The following is a 17,563-nucleotide window of genomic DNA, read 5'->3' on the forward strand; positions in this document are numbered from 1 at the left end:
AAAACATCCAAGGAAGTCTAGATCAAGGGAAGGTTGTTCTGGTTTAGTGCCATAAAAACAGGAAGTAGCCTCACCAGATTTATTTGGGGAAATGCTGCAAAATCCTCACATTTGAGAAGCTGGAACAAGTAAAAAATCTGCAGTTTTTCTTGGTAAATGACAAAAAGTTTAGTTCAATGTCGTAATTATAGCGGCACTTTATGTAGTCTATGTTCACATTAAGAGACTGACTTGAAACAATGTTATTTTTTCAGGCGCATGCTGTCAGATCAGGATGCATGCCATCCCCGAGCTGAAGAAGGTGGACCGGTGGACGGAGAAGAGGAGCATGTACGGAGTCTACGATAATATAGGCATTTTAGGTAAGTGTCCTCAACCAGTGTAAATCTAAGACTGCTAAATGTTTTTATTTATTTTTTGGGTTTTATTAATTGCAGACAGTTTTTGTTAAACTGGCCAGCTTTTAATTGATCTCTTAGGATGTGGTAGGGCTGGCCAGGAGACAATATATATTGTCATATTAGCATGGGGTTATTTCATAAAGACTATTTATGTATTGAATTAGCAGAAAACATTTATCAGGATGTTTATTGTAATTGAGACTATATTGTGATGCCATATTGCCCAGCCAAACTACACATATAGAAATCCAGATGTGTTTTCCATGTGATAAGTCAAATGTTAAATTTGATTGTTAGTGTAGCAGAACCATAACCAAACACTATTGCGCCTTTCACAACAACGCGGTTCCAGCACCGGTTCGGAGCTAGAGCCTGATAAGTACCAGTTTTTCCTGTTCACACCACAGCGGAGCCGTCTCTAAGCTCCGAAAACCGGTGCTTACCAAGCACCAAAAAATTGTCGGTCTAGAGGCAAGAACCGCATACGTCACGCTTACGTCGGAGGCGGGATCAACCTGAGCTAACAGTTTTTGGCGAGTACGGCAAATGAAAGTTGTGTCAACAAAACGGGGTCTGAAAAGAAAAACCGGTTCCGAACCAGAAGAGCGCAAGCACGGAAACCGCGTTGGTGTGAAAGGGGCATGTGTGATGATTTCAGTTACTAGACAACATTTAAAAAAAGGTAAATTGAGAAGCAGTGAGAGTGCTTCCAATACAATCTTACTAAATTCCCAACAACTGCAGAACATTTGCTTTGGATTCATTTTTATAAAAAAATAACCTTTATAAACATTGAATGATATTTTCTGATCTTCTCACTCTGTGTCTGCAGGAGCATTCAAAGCTCATCCCAAAGAGCTGATCATCGCTCCGTGCTGGGTGAAGGCCTTCAGAGGCAACGAGCTGCAGCGGCTCACCAGGAAGAAGAGGATGGTGGGAGACCGGATGATGACTGATGACAAACTGCAACTGGAGAAGAGGGTCCGCTTACTCTACAGACGCTACAACCGCACCGGCAAATACCGTTAACCTGAACCAACAATACTGGCAAAAACATCTGAGCAGCCAATAGGAACTGACGGAGAACAGCTGTGGGATGCCATGCTGTAAACGTGTTGTGTATTGCCATTTTTTGTATGTTTTCTTCATGTAAAGACAAGATTTGTGTATTTCAGTTCATCTGTATTTTTTCCTGACTGTCACAAAAAATGATATAAAAGTCTAATAATGGAGTGGAAAAGAAGCCTTGTGTGTTTTCCTTCTAAAAATGTTGTATAGCGACAGCAGAAAACAAACAAAGTCGCTGAGAGGCTGAGGCCGGGCCTGTTTGATATTGTGTGACACGCTAAAAAAGAGTACTTGCTGACACCAAAACTCTGTTGAATTGTAATGTAGTTTAATGAAAAATACGCGGTGATCAGACATAGACATTGTAATAATAATGATCAAAGCAATCTTAATTCTGGCAGTCAAAAAAAAGTCCTGTGTCACCCTCTCTTCCACACACACCTCACGCAGGTGAACAGGATTATAATGAGTGCCGCCCATATCCATGTGACCCAAAATACATGCATCTGCAATACAAATGGTGCTTTTCTGTGCCCTTTTGCAAAATCTATGCTTTTTTCAGGGTGTCCACGGGGTCTTTAAAAGTGTTAAAAGTTGATAAATCAATTTAGCGAAAATGAAGGCTATTAAAAGTATTAAACGGCATTTTCTGAGGTATTACATTTTGTAGCTTGCTAAACAACATCGTTATGGGGAAATGCAAGTCTGCGTCCAAATGGATGGAAGATAAGGAGGAAGGACAATCAACACTGTATATAGTCAATGTGAGGTAAAGTGTGTCGCCAAGGTAACCGGTTAAAACTCAAAGTGGCGATGAGGTCTTAAAATGTAGGGAAAGGGTCTTAAAAGGTCTTACATTTGACTTCAGGATTCCTGCATTTTTAGTTATCGTGAAAGACTGATTAATTATACTCTAAAGCCTAGTTGTAACTCAGACATTTGTTATCTGTGAAAAAATCATTTCTTGTTAAAGATCACTAGTTAAAAAGGTTGGTAAACGCTCGTCTAAAATAGAAATGTTCTCTTAGGCATCCAAAGTACAAAGATTATCTATTTAGTTTTTGTCACAAAGTGCATCTGTGATTTTTTTTTCCTTTTCTTTAATAGTTTATATCAATGAAAAAAAGTCTTATCTAAATAAATGAAAAAAATGCAATATGTTCTCCATAAAAAATTGAACAAAAATAAAATGCGAAAATCTTAGTATTGTTTTATTTTTGGTTTTGGTTTGTGAAGCTCTTTGTGTTATCTTGTATTCAAATGGATATAAATCAAGTTTTATTGAACACACATCATGTCACCAATGCATAAGGCAAGACTGAAGGTGTTTATTGATCATTCAATTTTGTCAAATGCTTTCACTTGATAATAGTAATTTACTATTTATTGAAGCCTGCGAGCGAAAGCATTTCACAGACATACAAAACAAGCTAAATAATACAATACAGAATGCATTCAAAACAAAACAAAACAAACCCTATTTTAGTCAACAGCACATATTGCACACGGGTTGTATTGCACAGGTCAGGGCCTCCCCAGTGTTACAGTGTGCACACGGCCCTGCGCTGAGGAGCTTCTCCACTGTACCGCAGTGTCGTCCTGCCCCACAAAGAGAGCTGCAGTACTGCAAAGTGTGCAGGCAGCGAGGGGGGGAGGGGGAGGAGGTGAGGGAGGAAAGGGAGGAGGGGGGTACCGCACTGTCGTTACGAGTCCAAGTGTAGAAAGGCAGGAGGAGAGACGCATTATTGCAGCACACACACAACCCAAACTACCGCACTTCACACAAGGCGCACGGAGAAAGCGAGAGAGAGGTAGGGGGTGACAGAAATCAACAGAAAGACAACTCATTTCACATGACTGGACTTTTTCCCCTTTCATCTTGAAATTGCCTGTTTTTGCCAGTAGCTTTTAGAAGAGGAAACTCAACCTCCAGCAGCCAATCAGCGCGTCCTCTCAGCATCAGGACCGGAGGAGCTGCATGCATCCCTGCAGGAATATAATAACCCTCCGCGGATCCCTCTCTCTTACATGGATTATCATTTAGAAGTACTTTTCTCCTGAGCTTGCATCGCTCCACTTCACTTCCTGCTCGCCCGTGCAGCCTCACAGTGAATTATCGCCCGGCCCTTTACGTGTCTCGGTATATTGCGGTACTTTGCTGACGACTTGCAGTATAAATGCATCGCTAGAAGATCACTGCGCAAAGACCCTCCGCCTGTTTACTGTCCGCACGGCACTTTATTCGCTTCGCTAACTGAATTTCTCTGACTTTCGTTTGGAGCAGTGCCTAGAAATCCTTCTCTTGTTTTTTTCCCCTGTGATCTTTCCTGTTTTTTTCTTGCTTCTTATTTTCGGGTTGTACTTCAGAGCCTCCCTCTCCTCCTGTCTGTGAGTCAAACAGCTGCATAGAAGATGTGAGTATTAATGCGTCTTTTCTGCTGCGCTCTTTTCCCCATAGCATCATTACAAATACCTATTAAACATACTCTGTTTAAATATATCATATTCAAACCAGGTTATTTTCGTGTATGTTTTTCTCTGGTGGGGGGTTGGAAACTGAAGTGATTTCTTTCAGCTTGATGGATTTTGCTGACGCAAGTGAAATGTTCCGTCACACCAGCACTAAATTATGCATTCATGGGTGGACTGCTGCCACTGTGAAGCCTTAGGTGTAGTTACATTGACTTTTCTTTAAAGATAAGACAGAGCTTTAACAATGAAATAAATGTGTTAGTCAGCATATTGTGGGTCAGAGGGTTTGAGGTCACCACCATCACCTGCTCATGTCAATGGATGAGGAAATTCATGTTTTGCCAAATCATTTTTAAGCCCTGCAGTAAATGTGATTTATCTTAAACTGTGTATCACTCATTGCTCAGTTTGAAACCCCCTGAAACCCCTCCTCTCCCCCCACTCATTTAACCCTTTCCCCTTTTCCAAAATTGACTCTCCTGCTTTCCTTTTTTGGTCTGTAATCCATCACAGGAGCTTCCCCTTTCTCTCCCCTATCATAAAACCAGGACTTTCTCTTTCTTCTTCGGAGCCGTGGCCTATATTTCCTTTAATCCAATTGCATCTGCATTATCTGCATTCCTCCCCCTTATCCACTCCAATGCATACTAAGCAATTTCCTACTTTTTGCTATGTGGGGGCTTCATCCCTCCTCTATGACAAGAAAAAAAGGCCTATTTCCTCATTTCCTTCTTTACACGAGAATCTTATTTTCAGCACTTTCCGTATTGGATTAGAATAAAGCTCTCATACATGCACCCATCCTCCGAACACCTCTTCACGTCAGTTCCTCTTCCTCGTTCCTCTTCCTCCCAGGTCTGCCCCAGATGCTGCCGCTCCAGGAGCCCCCGGGCCCGATGGAGCCCCCGGCGGAGGACCTCCCGCCCCCCCCAACACCTCCAGCAACCGCAGGCTACAGCAGACACAGACCCAAGTGGATGAGGTGAGCTGAACCAGGCCAGAGCTAGATGTTACATTCAATGCATCAAAATCAAAGCAGTTGAATCATGAAACATGGGGACTTACTGTTAACGTACCGCGCTTCTAAAATGATTTGTTGCTGCTCTTATTTTTTATATATTTGCCAAAAATAATTAGCAAATGGATGCAACGACTTATTAACCCTCATTTATTATATTTAGCGTCCTTCCTGCTCTCATAGTTTTACTTAGTCCTGCATATTTCTTTCATTATTACATCACTTGTACAAATGTACTTCCTTATTTCTTTCATGTTTTAAGTATTTTGTATATTGTTAGAAGTGCCTGGGACTCTTATTCCCAACGACTACACTGTAGCTAATCGTGAATCGTGAAGCTTTTCTATAACCCCCCTTGTCATCACGTCTCTCCTCACCGCGGCGGCCAAATGCTGTCTCACCCTCACGTGGACTTACTGTTAATGCTTATACTCTACTAGGGACACACAATGAACTCTCATTTATGATATTTAGCGTCCTTCCTTCCATCTTACATGCAAAAAGTTGACTTATCCTTGCATTTGTGTATCTATTGCACATATGTAGCACTGTTTGATGTTTATTCCCAACGACTACGCTGCAGCTATAGGACAATAACACCTTTGATTCTTGAAGCTTTTCTTTAACCCCCCTTGTCATCCTCTCTCTCTCTTTCTCCTTCCCTAACCGCTGCCAAATGCTGTCTCATCCTCGCTGCTGGGGGCCAGGTGGTGGACATCATGCGCGTGAACGTGGACAAGGTTTTGGAAAGGGACCAGAAGCTCTCGGAGCTGGATGACAGAGCGGATGCTCTCCAAGCCGGGGCCTCCCAGTTTGAAAGCTGCGCAGCTAAGCTAAAGAACAAGTACTGGTGGAAGAACTGCAAGGTGGGCACTTAGCTGGCTCCATTAAATAGAACCTCTATTGATCCCTGTCGGGAAATGCAGGTGTCATAGCAGCAATAAGAGGGAAGGGAAAACAGGATAGGGCAGGCTAGAGGACACATATGAAAGGAATACATAATGTAAGTATTAGTATGAACAATATAATGAGGTCATGTTTACATACAGATGATTATCAATATGATAAATATATGTAACGTCTATGGGCGATTCCTTTTTACTGAATTCATTGTGAATCAGATCTGCATTTACAATAAGTACATATGTTATATATTTGGTGATATAAAGGGCTTTTTGTGAGAATTAGATCCTCAGCTCTTGTCTTTTAAAGCCGTCATGCTGAGAGTGCGCTGAGGCGAACACACAGGGTCTGCTCGGAGGACCCTGCTCTCCACACACTGATCTGTTAATGAGCTGCTGTGGAAACTGGAGCAGATGCTTCAGGGAACATGGGAAAACAATATTTTAGAGTTTCCACTACAGACTACAGTGCGTTCCATGGTTTGTTTTGTCGTTTCTTTTCTGCAGGCATTGCACTCAGACACAGTCTGTCTTAAATGTCCCTTAAGGGTTTAAAAAGTCCCTTAAATCTTTGTTTCTCCTTCCAGATGATGATCATGATGGGGATCATTGGAGTCATTGTGGTTGGAATACTATTCTGTAAGTAGCATCTTCACTGTAATACTAATACTGCTTGATTTATTGATCGACAGACAGGATGACTTTTAGGGCTTTTCTAAACAGATAAGAGTTTTAAAAAAGCAGATTACCATGAAGTGTTTGTTATAAATTCCTCTCAGCAACAGAGGAAGAATAATATTAAAAATGTTATTCTTTAAATGGCAATTACCCATTGTTGGATACGTCGAGTTTTTATTTTATTATGTATAATTAGAATATTAATAATAATATGAATTATGACATTAATGTAAGAACATTTAAGCTATTTATGTAATCTTTTAAAAATCACTTTTTTTGTGAATGATCACTTTCATGCTCCCCCTGCAGAGGCTGTGACCGATGAGTTTAAAAAAAATTGGGAAGGTCAACTGGAGCTTATTGTTAAACAAATCACGTTTTCGGCTATGCTAAATTAGATTAGATAAATTTTTTCATCCAATATTGGGAAACTGTTTTGTCACAGCAGCAGAATGTAATCCGGTATTACACAATAAATATTATAATATACTGTATAGACATTGTTAAAGGGGCCCTAGTATGCTAATTAAGTACATATTTTCACCCTCTGTCTGAAACCAGAGCCCAGTCTGCTCTGATTGGTTAGCTGGCCGGCTCTGTTGTGATTGGGCAGCATATTAGAGATGTCCCGCCTCTTAGTCTCTCGAACAATATGTTGGATTGTGATTCAGGCAAGGCGGGGGATTTAGCCTTTGCAGACCATTTACATGCACTAAAACCTATAGGCAAGGGAACACCCCAAAAAGCATAGCAGGGCCTCTTTAATTGTACAGGGTCAGGGTTGCACGACCATTACTCTTGACAGTAAATAATGGTTATAATACAGGTGTAGCGGTTCTTTACTAAAAACAAACCTGTAAACACAACATAAGGAGAGCTCAGCTGTTCACCTGTTCTGTTGAATGATGTATTGCCAGGTCCATTAGACTAATGACTTCCTCTCTCTTCCTCTTCCTCCTCCTCCTCCTCACAGTGTACTTCTTCTACTGAGCTCAGCCCATCAATACAGATGGATATGGACTTGAGAACGATATGAGAGGAAAGAGCAGAAAAAAAAAAGATTCCCAAGCGCCACACCTCCCCTTTTATCCTTCCTCTCTTCACAGTCTTCCATCAAACCATCTTGCACTTATACGTGACGACAGTAGAGTTTATAGGTGTCTCCCCCCCCCTCCCTCTTTCCCTCCCTCTTTCCCTCCCTCTCTCTCTCCTTGTTGCTTTCTTCCACTGTTTTGGCGTCCTGTCTCTGCCCCTCATGTATTATTGAAGGACGCAGAAGGCGGAGTGAAAGAGGAAGAAGGAAAGGGAAGAAGGGAGGGAGAAAGTTCTTGTGACACACGAGGCTAAGTCCTGTAAAACATGGCTGTGAGAGGGGGGGGTGTACCATGAGAGGGGGGTGTACCATAAGAGGGGGGGGTGTACCCTGAGAGGGGGGGTGTACCATGTGCAGGCGGTGAGTGTGTGCAGGGAGATTGAACAGTTTGCAGTCCTTTCGACCCCAGATATACGCCAAAGCTTGTTCATATTACCTTTTTTGGACGTTCCTACATTTGTAAGTTGATACTAACAGACCGCTTCTCTCACAAGCTCCCTTCATCCCTACTTACTAACACACGGTCATGATAGATTAAGATTAGAAAAGCATTTTTGTTGTGTGTGTGTGTGTGTGTGTGTGTGTTTGTGATCTAAAGTATTGTAGCAAGTAGTGTTTTTTGGAGATAGCTGGTTGTATTGGTTTCCTTTCTGCAACATTCACTTATTATGATAAGAGGACAAATGTAAAAAAGTTATTTAGGGGAAAGTAGAAAGAATGTTTCCCTCTTTTGAAAAAGCAACATCTGGATTTCAATTTCTGGACACATAAGCAATTATTGATAAGAGACTTGCATAACTATGCTTCCTTTGACCTTGGTTTTAGTACCACAGGTGGGGGCATTGTGTTATTGTTATGCTAAGTGGCATATTGATATGCACAACTATCCAAAACAGACAATCTACTGTACACATGAACTGAAGGAGGACTCTTTACTCTGACTTGGACACAGCCATAGACAGGTGGATGTGAAGCGTCACATTTAAAAAAAAGAAAACTGGTATGAAAGCCAACTTTTTTACGAGTTGTGCAGAAATAATAAGTTAGTTTGATGTTGAAAAAGCAGGGAAACGGGGGAAAAGGACATGATTTAGAAACCCACCTCCCGCCCCCACTCACTTAAAAAACAGACTCACCTGCAGAAATGCAACATGACGTGTTTGTTTCTAATTTGCATGGCAAACCGTGTCCATAGTTTTGCCTTTTTGTGTGATCTGTGTATCTGCCATTTCTGAACCTAACTGCCGATTGTACATTTTATTTTGTTAGTGGTTTAAACGACCTGTGTATATGTCTTTCTGATCTTAAAAAAATTACGCTTATGCAATGCAATGATGCTCAAGAGTTTGCCAACATTTGATTAATTTCACTTTCAAAATTATATTCTCAGACTGCAAACAACTGCTTCTATAGTGAGCTGTAAAAAACCATGTAGTATTGTATGGATTGATTATTAGCACACATGTCAGATTATTCTCCTGAACATGTGTTTATGAACTCTTCAGGTTTTATGGGGGGGATATAAAAGTAAAAGCTAATTGTGAGAGTGAAGATGCATAATGTAGCAGTTAGTTGTAATTATCTGATGATATTGTGCAGCGATGTTATCAGGTTGTTGTTACCACGGGAGATAAGAGAACATGTTTTGGGATTTAAAACCGGGAAATGCAGTAAGAAGATGCAACTGAAAAACAAAATGCATGCTTACCACTTTTGCTGATGCCAATAAATAAATCATCAACACAACTGACCTTTGTTTTATTCTCCTGACACATCGAGACATTTTAAAGCTGGTTGGAAAATGTTTTCTGTCACAATATACTCCTAGTGATGCCCGTTTACTTACAAAGCTCACAGATATCACACTAGAAATGTACTGAAGATGATCATGTCAAACACCTCAATCAATCTGGTTGAGTCACATAACCCTTCATTGTGAAAAGTACATTACAAAAAGAGAAACAAAATAGAAAATCAAGCAATTAAAAGTACCAAATTAAAAAGAAATAGTGCAAAAGCAGGAATACTATTTCCAAAAAGAGAGTCTAACCCCTCGAGTGGAAAGAACCAGTGATTTCTTCTTATAACATTAATAATAACTTACAGACTCACAACAGGAAATCTCTCTGGGCTCAGTTTAAAGTCAGGATTATCTATTAGAATAAATCCTTATTTATGTCATGACCTGCTGGAAGAACAGCACGCTGATGATCAGGAAACCCAGGACCCACCAGTAGGAGCCTGAAGAGAGGAGATACACACAGTATGTAATTTAAAACAACTCTCAATACATAACATATTTGATGATACACTTTCTGATCAAATATAGACTGGACTTCAATGCAATAATAATAATTATACATCATATTTGAATTGCGCTTTTCTAGGAATCAAAGTGGCTTTACAATATAAGGGAGGGTTGGGGTAGGATAAGTAAAGATGACCATTAGTCATAAAACACTTACAATTACCCAAAAAGGAGGTGTGTTATATTTCATCATTTTTAAATCAAGGAAAGGTTCAATTAAACTTCTAATTGTCTCTATGTGTTCTTGCCCTATTTGTCTGGTGTAGTAATATTATCTGGTATGGATTTGGACATGACTTTGAAGCTATTAAAAAAAATACAGCTATGATCATGACACATGTATACATAATATTTTAAACTTATATTAGGTAAGACAAGATTAGTCATACTTTATTGATGCCAAATTGCTAAATTGTTTTAAGTTAACATGGAGGTTTGGAAAATAATATTGGTTTTGTGTCATTTGAATGGAAATGTACTGATGGTCAAGTGAAAAACTGTAGTTGAGAACCAGGGTGTCTTAAACCCTGCTGCTGTAAAACAAGAGGGTTTCTGAAACATTACTGCTTCTGTCAAAGTTTCTCTTATTAACTTTAAACAACACCACAGCAACAGCCACACATTATTACCTTGTGTTGGACTTTCTACCACAACAGTGAGAGACACAGGGGCGTCCAGGGCCTGGTGGGACACCCTGCAGGTGAGCCTGGTCCCCGGGGAGACGCTGGAGGGGACAGACAGGTGAGAGGACAGGGAGTAGGAACCGTCTCCGTGCTGCCGGTGGCTGGAGAGAGAGCCCTGATCCAGGAGCAGTTTGGGCTCTGAGTCCTCAGGAGAGAGGGACCACCACTCCATCTGAGAGGGGGGGGGGGGGGACAGTGAGATGGCCTGTCAATCAATCAAACTGTGCTATAATCTTAATAATAAGAAACTGAATTAATAGAGCACATTTAGTGCTTAACAATAAGAAAACAGAACATAATAGGCGCTTTCACACCCGAGTACTTTTCCCTTTTAGTTCCGATAGTTCCTGGGATTTTGCGTTCACACCAAAAAGAGAACTTAGTTCATGAGAACTTTTCCCCTCTTTTCAGTCCCTGCTAGAGAGGTGGTTCTTTCCTGGGAGAAAAAAGTTCAAATTTCTGATTCGCTGAGCGGATTGCAAACCACGCCCCGTAAAACTCTGAAAAGTTTTCTGAAGCCGCCATTTTATTTGCTGGCATTAGCATTATTAGCATTAGCATTAGCTCAGTGCACCAGCGCAGAGAGACTAACTTATGGCAACACAAAAAAAAACATAGGAGCGGTGGAGATGAGGAGGTGTCGGCGTTCTGGCGATTTACTCGGAAGGCTTCAGTAGAAGCTGCTGGGAGTCCCAGCAGCTTCTACTGAAGCCAGTCCCTAACTCCGGAGACTTCCGGCCGGGGACTTCGGGTGGCAGTATACGCCGTGAAGTTGTTCGCAGCCTGCCAGTAAACCCAAAGTAGAAGAAGAAGAAGTGACGTCAGCGGCTTCATTTGCGTAATCTTCCCTCAGGAACTTATTCCGGTGTGAACGCGATCGGCTCTTTAGTTCCATGGGGGTACTAAGTGCTGGGAACTAAGTACGGCAAAGTACTTGCTGTGAAAGCGGCTATTTAAGGCACAAAGGGAACAAAATAAAAGCCAGAGACATAACACACAATGAAACAAAGAGTTTAAAATGCAAAAAATGAAATTTGACATACATAAATTGACAGAAAAGTAGTTCTAAAGAAGTGAGGATTTTAGAAGTGATTGAAGAGCCTGAGTTTTTCAGTGCAATCGTCACACAGGAACGTGACATTCATAGCGCTAAAGAGACGTGTGTGAAGTTCATATTAACAGAGTAAAATGGTTAAAAAGCATCCAAGCAATAATCAAAAACATTGAATTGTTATAACTTCTAGTGACAGACCTGAGCATCCAGTGGATAATATTTTGAGCAGTGGCAGCTCAGCGTCTGGGGCGGGCCCGTCTTCAAAACAAACTTCTCCTCTGAGAGGGAAACCTCAGGAGGTTCTGAAAACAAAGAACAGAATGAATTGATATACTTTCAAAGATTCAAAGGTTTTATTGTCTGATGCACAAAGCTACGGAAATAATGTTCTTCTGACCTGAGCTCCTCCAACAATGCAACATGTAAAATAAAATACAAATAAAAAGTAGTGCAAGAAATCTATATACATGTGAATAGAATATGATACAAGAACAGAATATGAAATTAAATAATGTACATTAAGACATTAAAGTAGAAAGAAAGTGAGCTCATAGAAAACTATTTCAGCTAAAGAGTGAGTCAGAGCTAAACATTTCAGATGTGTGTATCTCACTCTGCAATGTAACTTTATTCATGTACCTTTGTTATTCATGATATATTATCTTTGCTTTTAAACTTTGAATTGCCTTGTGTTGAAGGGTGCTATATAAATAATAAGAATAAAGTATAAACTACAACTGAAATGGAAATCATCTCAAAGCTTAAGTACAGTCCTTGTATCTTTTGACTGGTATACACTATGGCACTGCATCATATTGCACAGTATAACTTGCCTCGTTGCCTGTGGGATAAAACTGAGTCTGAGTTTAAACCTACGAGTGACGTGCAGCTGGATGACCTGCTGGGCGTTGAAAGGCCCGAGGGTGACGGTGCAGATGTACGTCCCCTCGTCCAGCGCCTTCAGCCGGGACAGAGTCAACGAGGCGTCTCCCTCTCCGACGACCAGAGAGGCGTTCACGCTCGAACCCTTCCTTTCTGCCAGCACTGACCACAGAGAATGAGACCGAAAGAAAAACAATCTCAACTCGAGGTCCATCTTCTGGCTTGATTTAGAGACAGCTTTTTGTTGCACTGTTTCTTTCTTGCCCTCTCTTGTATGTTTTGCGCAGAATGCTTATACTTAGCTAAGGCTGTTGAATGTAGTTTGCATACAAGATGAATTCCTTGGGTAACTACACAAATCGATGACCAATTATGTCATTTCCTCTGGGTTTTAGAGCTTGGTCCTAGCTGAACTATCTCACTAATTAAATGTAAAAAAATATATAATTTAACAACCCATTTATTATGTGGTTAAGAGGAATTAAATCCCAATGTAATTACACAAACTGATGATTACGAACAAAACATATTTATTATGTAATATCATGACGTATTTCTGAATGATATTACGTTTATTTGAAATGTTTGAATACCCCAACTATTCTGTGATGTCAAAACAGCCACTCGGCGTTCACAAAAGGTTGTGATTGTGAAACATTAGGCGCTTTCACACCGGAGTACTTTTCCCACACACACACACACACACACACACACACACACACACACACACACACACACACACACACACACACACACACACACACACACACACACACACACACACACACACACACACACACACACACACACACACACACACACACACACACACACACACACACACACACACACACACTCTTGACTAGTTATTAGTGGCAGCTAGTGTACTTTGAATTACTTTTATACGGTAACTTGCTGCCACTTAATTTTATAATGCTGTTTTTTTACTTTTCATCTTTGCTGTTGTAACGCTGTACATATCTCCGTTGTGGTCAAACGGATGTCTGATCCAGATGAAGCAGAGTACCAGTGGCAGCACTCACCCACTGTGCTCCCCTCTGCATCATCCAGCCTCGTCTTCATTTCAAACACTTTCCAGCCTTTCCCCCGGTGCTGCAGTCGCCATTCAACGGCCACTTCCTGCGCTAAGGGGGTCTCCTGCTGCCTGAAGCCACAGTACAGGAGAACGTCTCCTTTCAGAGGAGCGGACACAGACTTTATGTGGGAAAACACCAGGAAGATCACTGCAGGACAGAAAACAGAGAGAGAGAAAATAGTCTGTTGTGATATCAGAGATGGCAAAAGTACACACATCCTTTACTCAATAAGTACAGATACTCGTGTTTAAAAATACTCTGGTGAAAGTAGAAGTACTGACTAAACTTCTTTACTCAAGTCAAAGTAAAGAGGCTTTGAAATGTACTTCAGTAAAAAGTACCCATAACTAGCAGCTGTTTTAAAGAGTACCTGACCTCCCTTTATATTAATAGAACAATAATGTCATTGTTAGCTAATGAATGTTTCCATGCTGAACAACGGCAACATGACAACGTTTTCATTGGTCCCTCTTCTTTAGAGAAGAACAGGAAGTGATGGATACACGGATCGTGTTCAAATCAATAGGCACGCAATGACTCTAAATAATAATGATCACGCCACCAAACACACATTCAGACTAAAGGAACCAGCCTGTTTGGAAAATGTGAGAAGTAGAAAGTACAGGTATTTGGGTTCAAAATGTAAGAAGTAGAAAGTACAGGTATTTGGGTTCAACATGTAAGAAGTAGAAAGTACAGGTATTTGGGTTCAACATGTAAGAAGTAGAAAGTACAGGTATTTGAGTTCAACATGTAAGAAGTAGAAAGTACAGGTATTTGGGTTCAACATGTAAGAAGTAGAAAGTACAGGTATTTGTGTTCAAAATGTGAGAAGAAGAAAGTACAGGTATTTGTGTTCAAAATGTGAGAAGTAGAAAGTACAGGTATTTGGGTTCAAAATGTAAGAAGTAGAAAGTACAGGTATTTGGGTTCAAAATGTGAGAAGAAGAAAGTACAGGTATTTGTGTTCAAAATGTGAGAAGAAGAAAGTACAGGTATTTGTGTTCAAAATGTGAGAAGAAGAAAGTACAGGTATTTGTGTTCAAAATGTGAGAAGAAGAAAGTAGAGGTATTTGGGTTCAAAATGTGAGAAGAAGAAAGTACAGGTATTTGTGTTCAAAATGTAAGAAGTAGAAAGTACAGGTATTTGGGTTCAAAATGTAAGAAGTCAAAGTAAAAAGTCGTCAGAAAAATAAGTAGTGGAGTAAAGTACTGATACCAGAAACATTTACTTAAGTACAGTAACAAAGTATTTGTACTCCACTACTTCCCACCTCTGGATGTTATTGATGGAAGGCAATACAAAGAGTGATATGAAACACTTGTTCTAACCTTCAGTGAGAAGAGTTCCAGAGGGACTGAGAGGTAGACGCAGTTTATTTTGAATGAGGGTCGAATGGTCCCTCTCCACCACTGAAGTCTTCAGAATTAACGCAATGCTGAACTCGCCTCCCTCCACACTCAGAGACACCAGGAAATGAGTCGCTTCCTGAGCCTCCTGGGATCCACGAGGAGAGTAACGGCTCAGTTCACATGTCACCTCCTGCTCATTGCAGTCAGCGTGGAGTAACACATGGGCATCAGGGATCTGAGGGGACGACACTGCAACAGAGGGAAGGACAAGAGGCATTTCAAGAGGCACTATTATGCTTTTGGCGTTTTTTCCCCTTTCCTGTAGTGTGTTATATAGGTTTGTGTGCATGTAAATGGTCTGCAAAAGCAAAAAGCCCTGTGTTCCCTCTCCCGCACACACACATGAAACTTCTCCATTGGACTCCTTTGTTGGTCACACTGACATCACTATGTAACACTTGCGCTTCTATTGGCTAGCGCTCCAACACATTGTACGTGATAGGCTAAGGGGCGGGACATCTCTAAGCGGTATCACAACAGAGCCGGCCAGCTAACAAATCAGAGCAGACTGGGCTCTGGTTTCAGACAGAGGGTGAACAGAGGTGCTGCAGCACAGGCAGTATGAGAACAATAAAGAGCTTTTTGAACATTAAAGCATGGAGACATGTCCCAGTAGAGACACTACATACTGATATACACCTGAACATCAGCAGGAGAGGACTCTTTAAAGTAGAGACACTACATACTGATATACACCTGAACGTCAGCAGGAGAGGACTCTTTAAAATAGAGACACTACATACTGATATACACCTGAACATCAGCAGGAGAGGACTCTTTAAAGTAGAGACACTACATACTGATATACACCTGAACATCAGCAGGAGAGGACTCTTTAAAGTAGAGACACTACATACTGATATACGCCTGAACATCAGCAGGAGAGGACTCTTTAAAGTAGAGAAACTACATACTGATATACACCTGAACATCAGCAGGAGAGGACTCTTTAAAGTAGAGACACTACATACTGATATACACCTGAACATCAGCTGGAGAAGACTCTTTAAAGTAGAGACACTACATACTGATATACACCTGAACATCAGCAGGAGAGGACTCTTTAAAGTAGAGACACTAAATACTGATATGAACCTGAAAATGGTCACAGGCCATGCTCATTTTACACCAAACTTTTAATATATAAGGAAGGAAGTAACCACCTTTGGCTTCGAACAGGATGGCATCTGGGTCAGGGATTGAAGGCGGGACAAACGGAGTGAGTGTCTCCAGGGATTGGTCAGGAGCCACTGGGACGTCTCTTAGGATGAGAGTGGCTGGAGTCCGTCTGAACTGAGACCCGCCTCCCATCCCATCCACCCCCACCCCCTCCTCCACCAGGGCGCAAGAGAGAACCACATCCGCAACCCCGTCACCTGAGGAACAGAGGGAATATAAAACTTGACAACGTTGACTGATCTAGAATTAATGACAAGTTATTACTCGAGAAGTGGAGGATAACTATTTAACTTTTTAACATAATTAGGTAAATGAATAACAGAAGACTAATAATAAACAAAAAGCAAGACTTTATTTTATGGAGCCACTATTTCCTAATGATGTCCTTACATTCCCTGGGAAATACTTTATTCGGTATATATTTTAGGCACATTAAGACAGAGTTCTGAGATATTTCCTAAAATTATTTTTAGTTGTGTTGATTTTAAAAGCAGTTGTTGATTTCCAGATTAATTAAATTTGACAAACTCTATATAAAGACAAGTCATTGAATTCAACTCCTATGTATTGCTAAAATCTCTTTCTTCTCACATATCTGATGACATTTACTTTTTCATATTTGTGCATGTTAAAATGATCTGTTATGGACTAAATTATTCTAGGCCATACATTAGCAGTTAATTTGATACAATTAATTGTAAATGTAGGAAGTTAACACTATCTCCATTTTCTATTTAATTAGTGCCAATTACATTAAGGTTAAATGAATATTTCTTTACAAGATTCATAACTGAAGGTACATTTAGTGTCCATTCAGTGCTGCGTCAATATGCCATCATGAGTTATCTTACCAGAAACGCACGTCAGGAAGTATCCAAACAAAATGACTTGAATCATCATTATGCAGTCCTCCTGTGTCCGTGTTTTTAGGAACACAGAGTGTTTTTTTAGGAATAAGGAGTGTTTTTAGATGATTAACTGTTAGTAGGCCTATGTTACTAAAAGATCAAGTGAAACAACCTCTATCAAACACAAAACCCCCAAAGTACTTTCACTTTTGATTTTAAAAACTAAAAACAGCTAATTGCATCGGTACAATCCGGGTATTTTACAGCCTCTCCTTCATCCCATGCTTGATGTAAAATAGCGTTTCAGAAATTGATCTAATATAGTAGTAAACTATTGAGCTATAGTCAATGAGCCGATTCGCTATCCGGAGCATGCGCAGTAAGCAGCAGAAGCAGAGGAGAGAAAGTGAAAGTGAGCAGAGAGCATCCTCCAATGAGAGAAGAGCAAGAAGCGGGTCAGGGGTTAC

The 17,563-nt window shown here is 40.6% G+C and overlaps 3 protein-coding genes across 3 annotated transcripts; 2 read left to right on the forward strand and 1 right to left on the reverse strand.

The window, feature by feature from the left end:
- Nucleotides 1-213: 213 nt before the first annotated feature.
- Nucleotides 214-1,644, forward strand: mrpl51 (mitochondrial ribosomal protein L51). Its single transcript, XM_079692330.1, has 2 exons — nucleotides 214-362; nucleotides 1,234-1,644. The coding sequence occupies exons 1-2, from the start codon at nucleotides 275-277 to the stop codon at nucleotides 1,428-1,430; spliced, it is 285 nt and encodes a 94-aa protein (XP_079548456.1). The 5' UTR covers nucleotides 214-274; the 3' UTR covers nucleotides 1,431-1,644.
- Nucleotides 1,645-3,156: 1,512 nt separating this feature from the next.
- On the forward strand, nucleotides 3,157-7,667 carry vamp1a (vesicle associated membrane protein 1a). The gene is made up of 5 exons (XM_079692329.1): nucleotides 3,157-3,883; nucleotides 4,797-4,923; nucleotides 5,667-5,825; nucleotides 6,449-6,500; nucleotides 7,513-7,667. Coding segments are annotated over exons 1-5 (357 nt in total). The 5' UTR covers nucleotides 3,157-3,881; the 3' UTR covers nucleotides 7,530-7,667.
- A 1,706-nt stretch (nucleotides 7,668-9,373) lies between these two features.
- Nucleotides 9,374-17,482, reverse strand: tapbpl (TAP binding protein like). The gene is made up of 8 exons (XM_079692328.1): nucleotides 17,100-17,482; nucleotides 16,233-16,445; nucleotides 14,989-15,258; nucleotides 13,603-13,803; nucleotides 12,554-12,721; nucleotides 11,876-11,979; nucleotides 10,570-10,795; nucleotides 9,374-9,873 (listed from the first exon to the last, which is right to left on the reverse strand). Exons 1-8 carry the CDS (start codon nucleotides 17,146-17,148, stop codon nucleotides 9,806-9,808), a joined length of 1,299 nt encoding a protein of 432 aa, XP_079548454.1. The 5' UTR covers nucleotides 17,149-17,482; the 3' UTR covers nucleotides 9,374-9,805.
- Between the last annotated feature and the right edge of the window lie 81 nt (nucleotides 17,483-17,563).

Source organism: Notothenia rossii (genome assembly GCF_949606895.1).
Source record: "Notothenia rossii genome assembly, chromosome: 7".
Lineage (NCBI taxonomy): Eukaryota > Metazoa > Chordata > Actinopteri > Perciformes > Nototheniidae > Notothenia > Notothenia rossii.

Coding starts and splice junctions, on each gene's coding strand:
- tapbpl (XM_079692328.1), bottom strand. CDS start 17,148: ATGATGATTCAAGTCATTTTGTTTGGATACTTCCTGACGTGCGTTTCT. Junction 11,980..12,553: donor CATCCAGCTGCACGTCACTC/GTAGGTTTAAAC, acceptor CTTTGTTTTCAG/AACCTCCTGAGGTTTCCCTC. Junction 9,874..10,569: donor GGTAGAAAGTCCAACACAAG/GTAATAATGTGT, acceptor TCCTCTCTTCAG/GCTCCTACTGGTGGGTCCTG.
- mrpl51 (XM_079692330.1), top strand. CDS start 275: ATGCATGCCATCCCCGAGCTGAAGAAGGTGGACCGGTGGACGGAGAAG. Junction 363..1,233: donor CGATAATATAGGCATTTTAG/GTAAGTGTCCTC, acceptor CTGTGTCTGCAG/GAGCATTCAAAGCTCATCCC.
- vamp1a (XM_079692329.1), top strand. Junction 4,924..5,666: donor CACAGACCCAAGTGGATGAG/GTGAGCTGAACC, acceptor GCTGGGGGCCAG/GTGGTGGACATCATGCGCGT. Junction 5,826..6,448: donor ACTGGTGGAAGAACTGCAAG/GTGGGCACTTAG, acceptor TTCTCCTTCCAG/ATGATGATCATGATGGGGAT.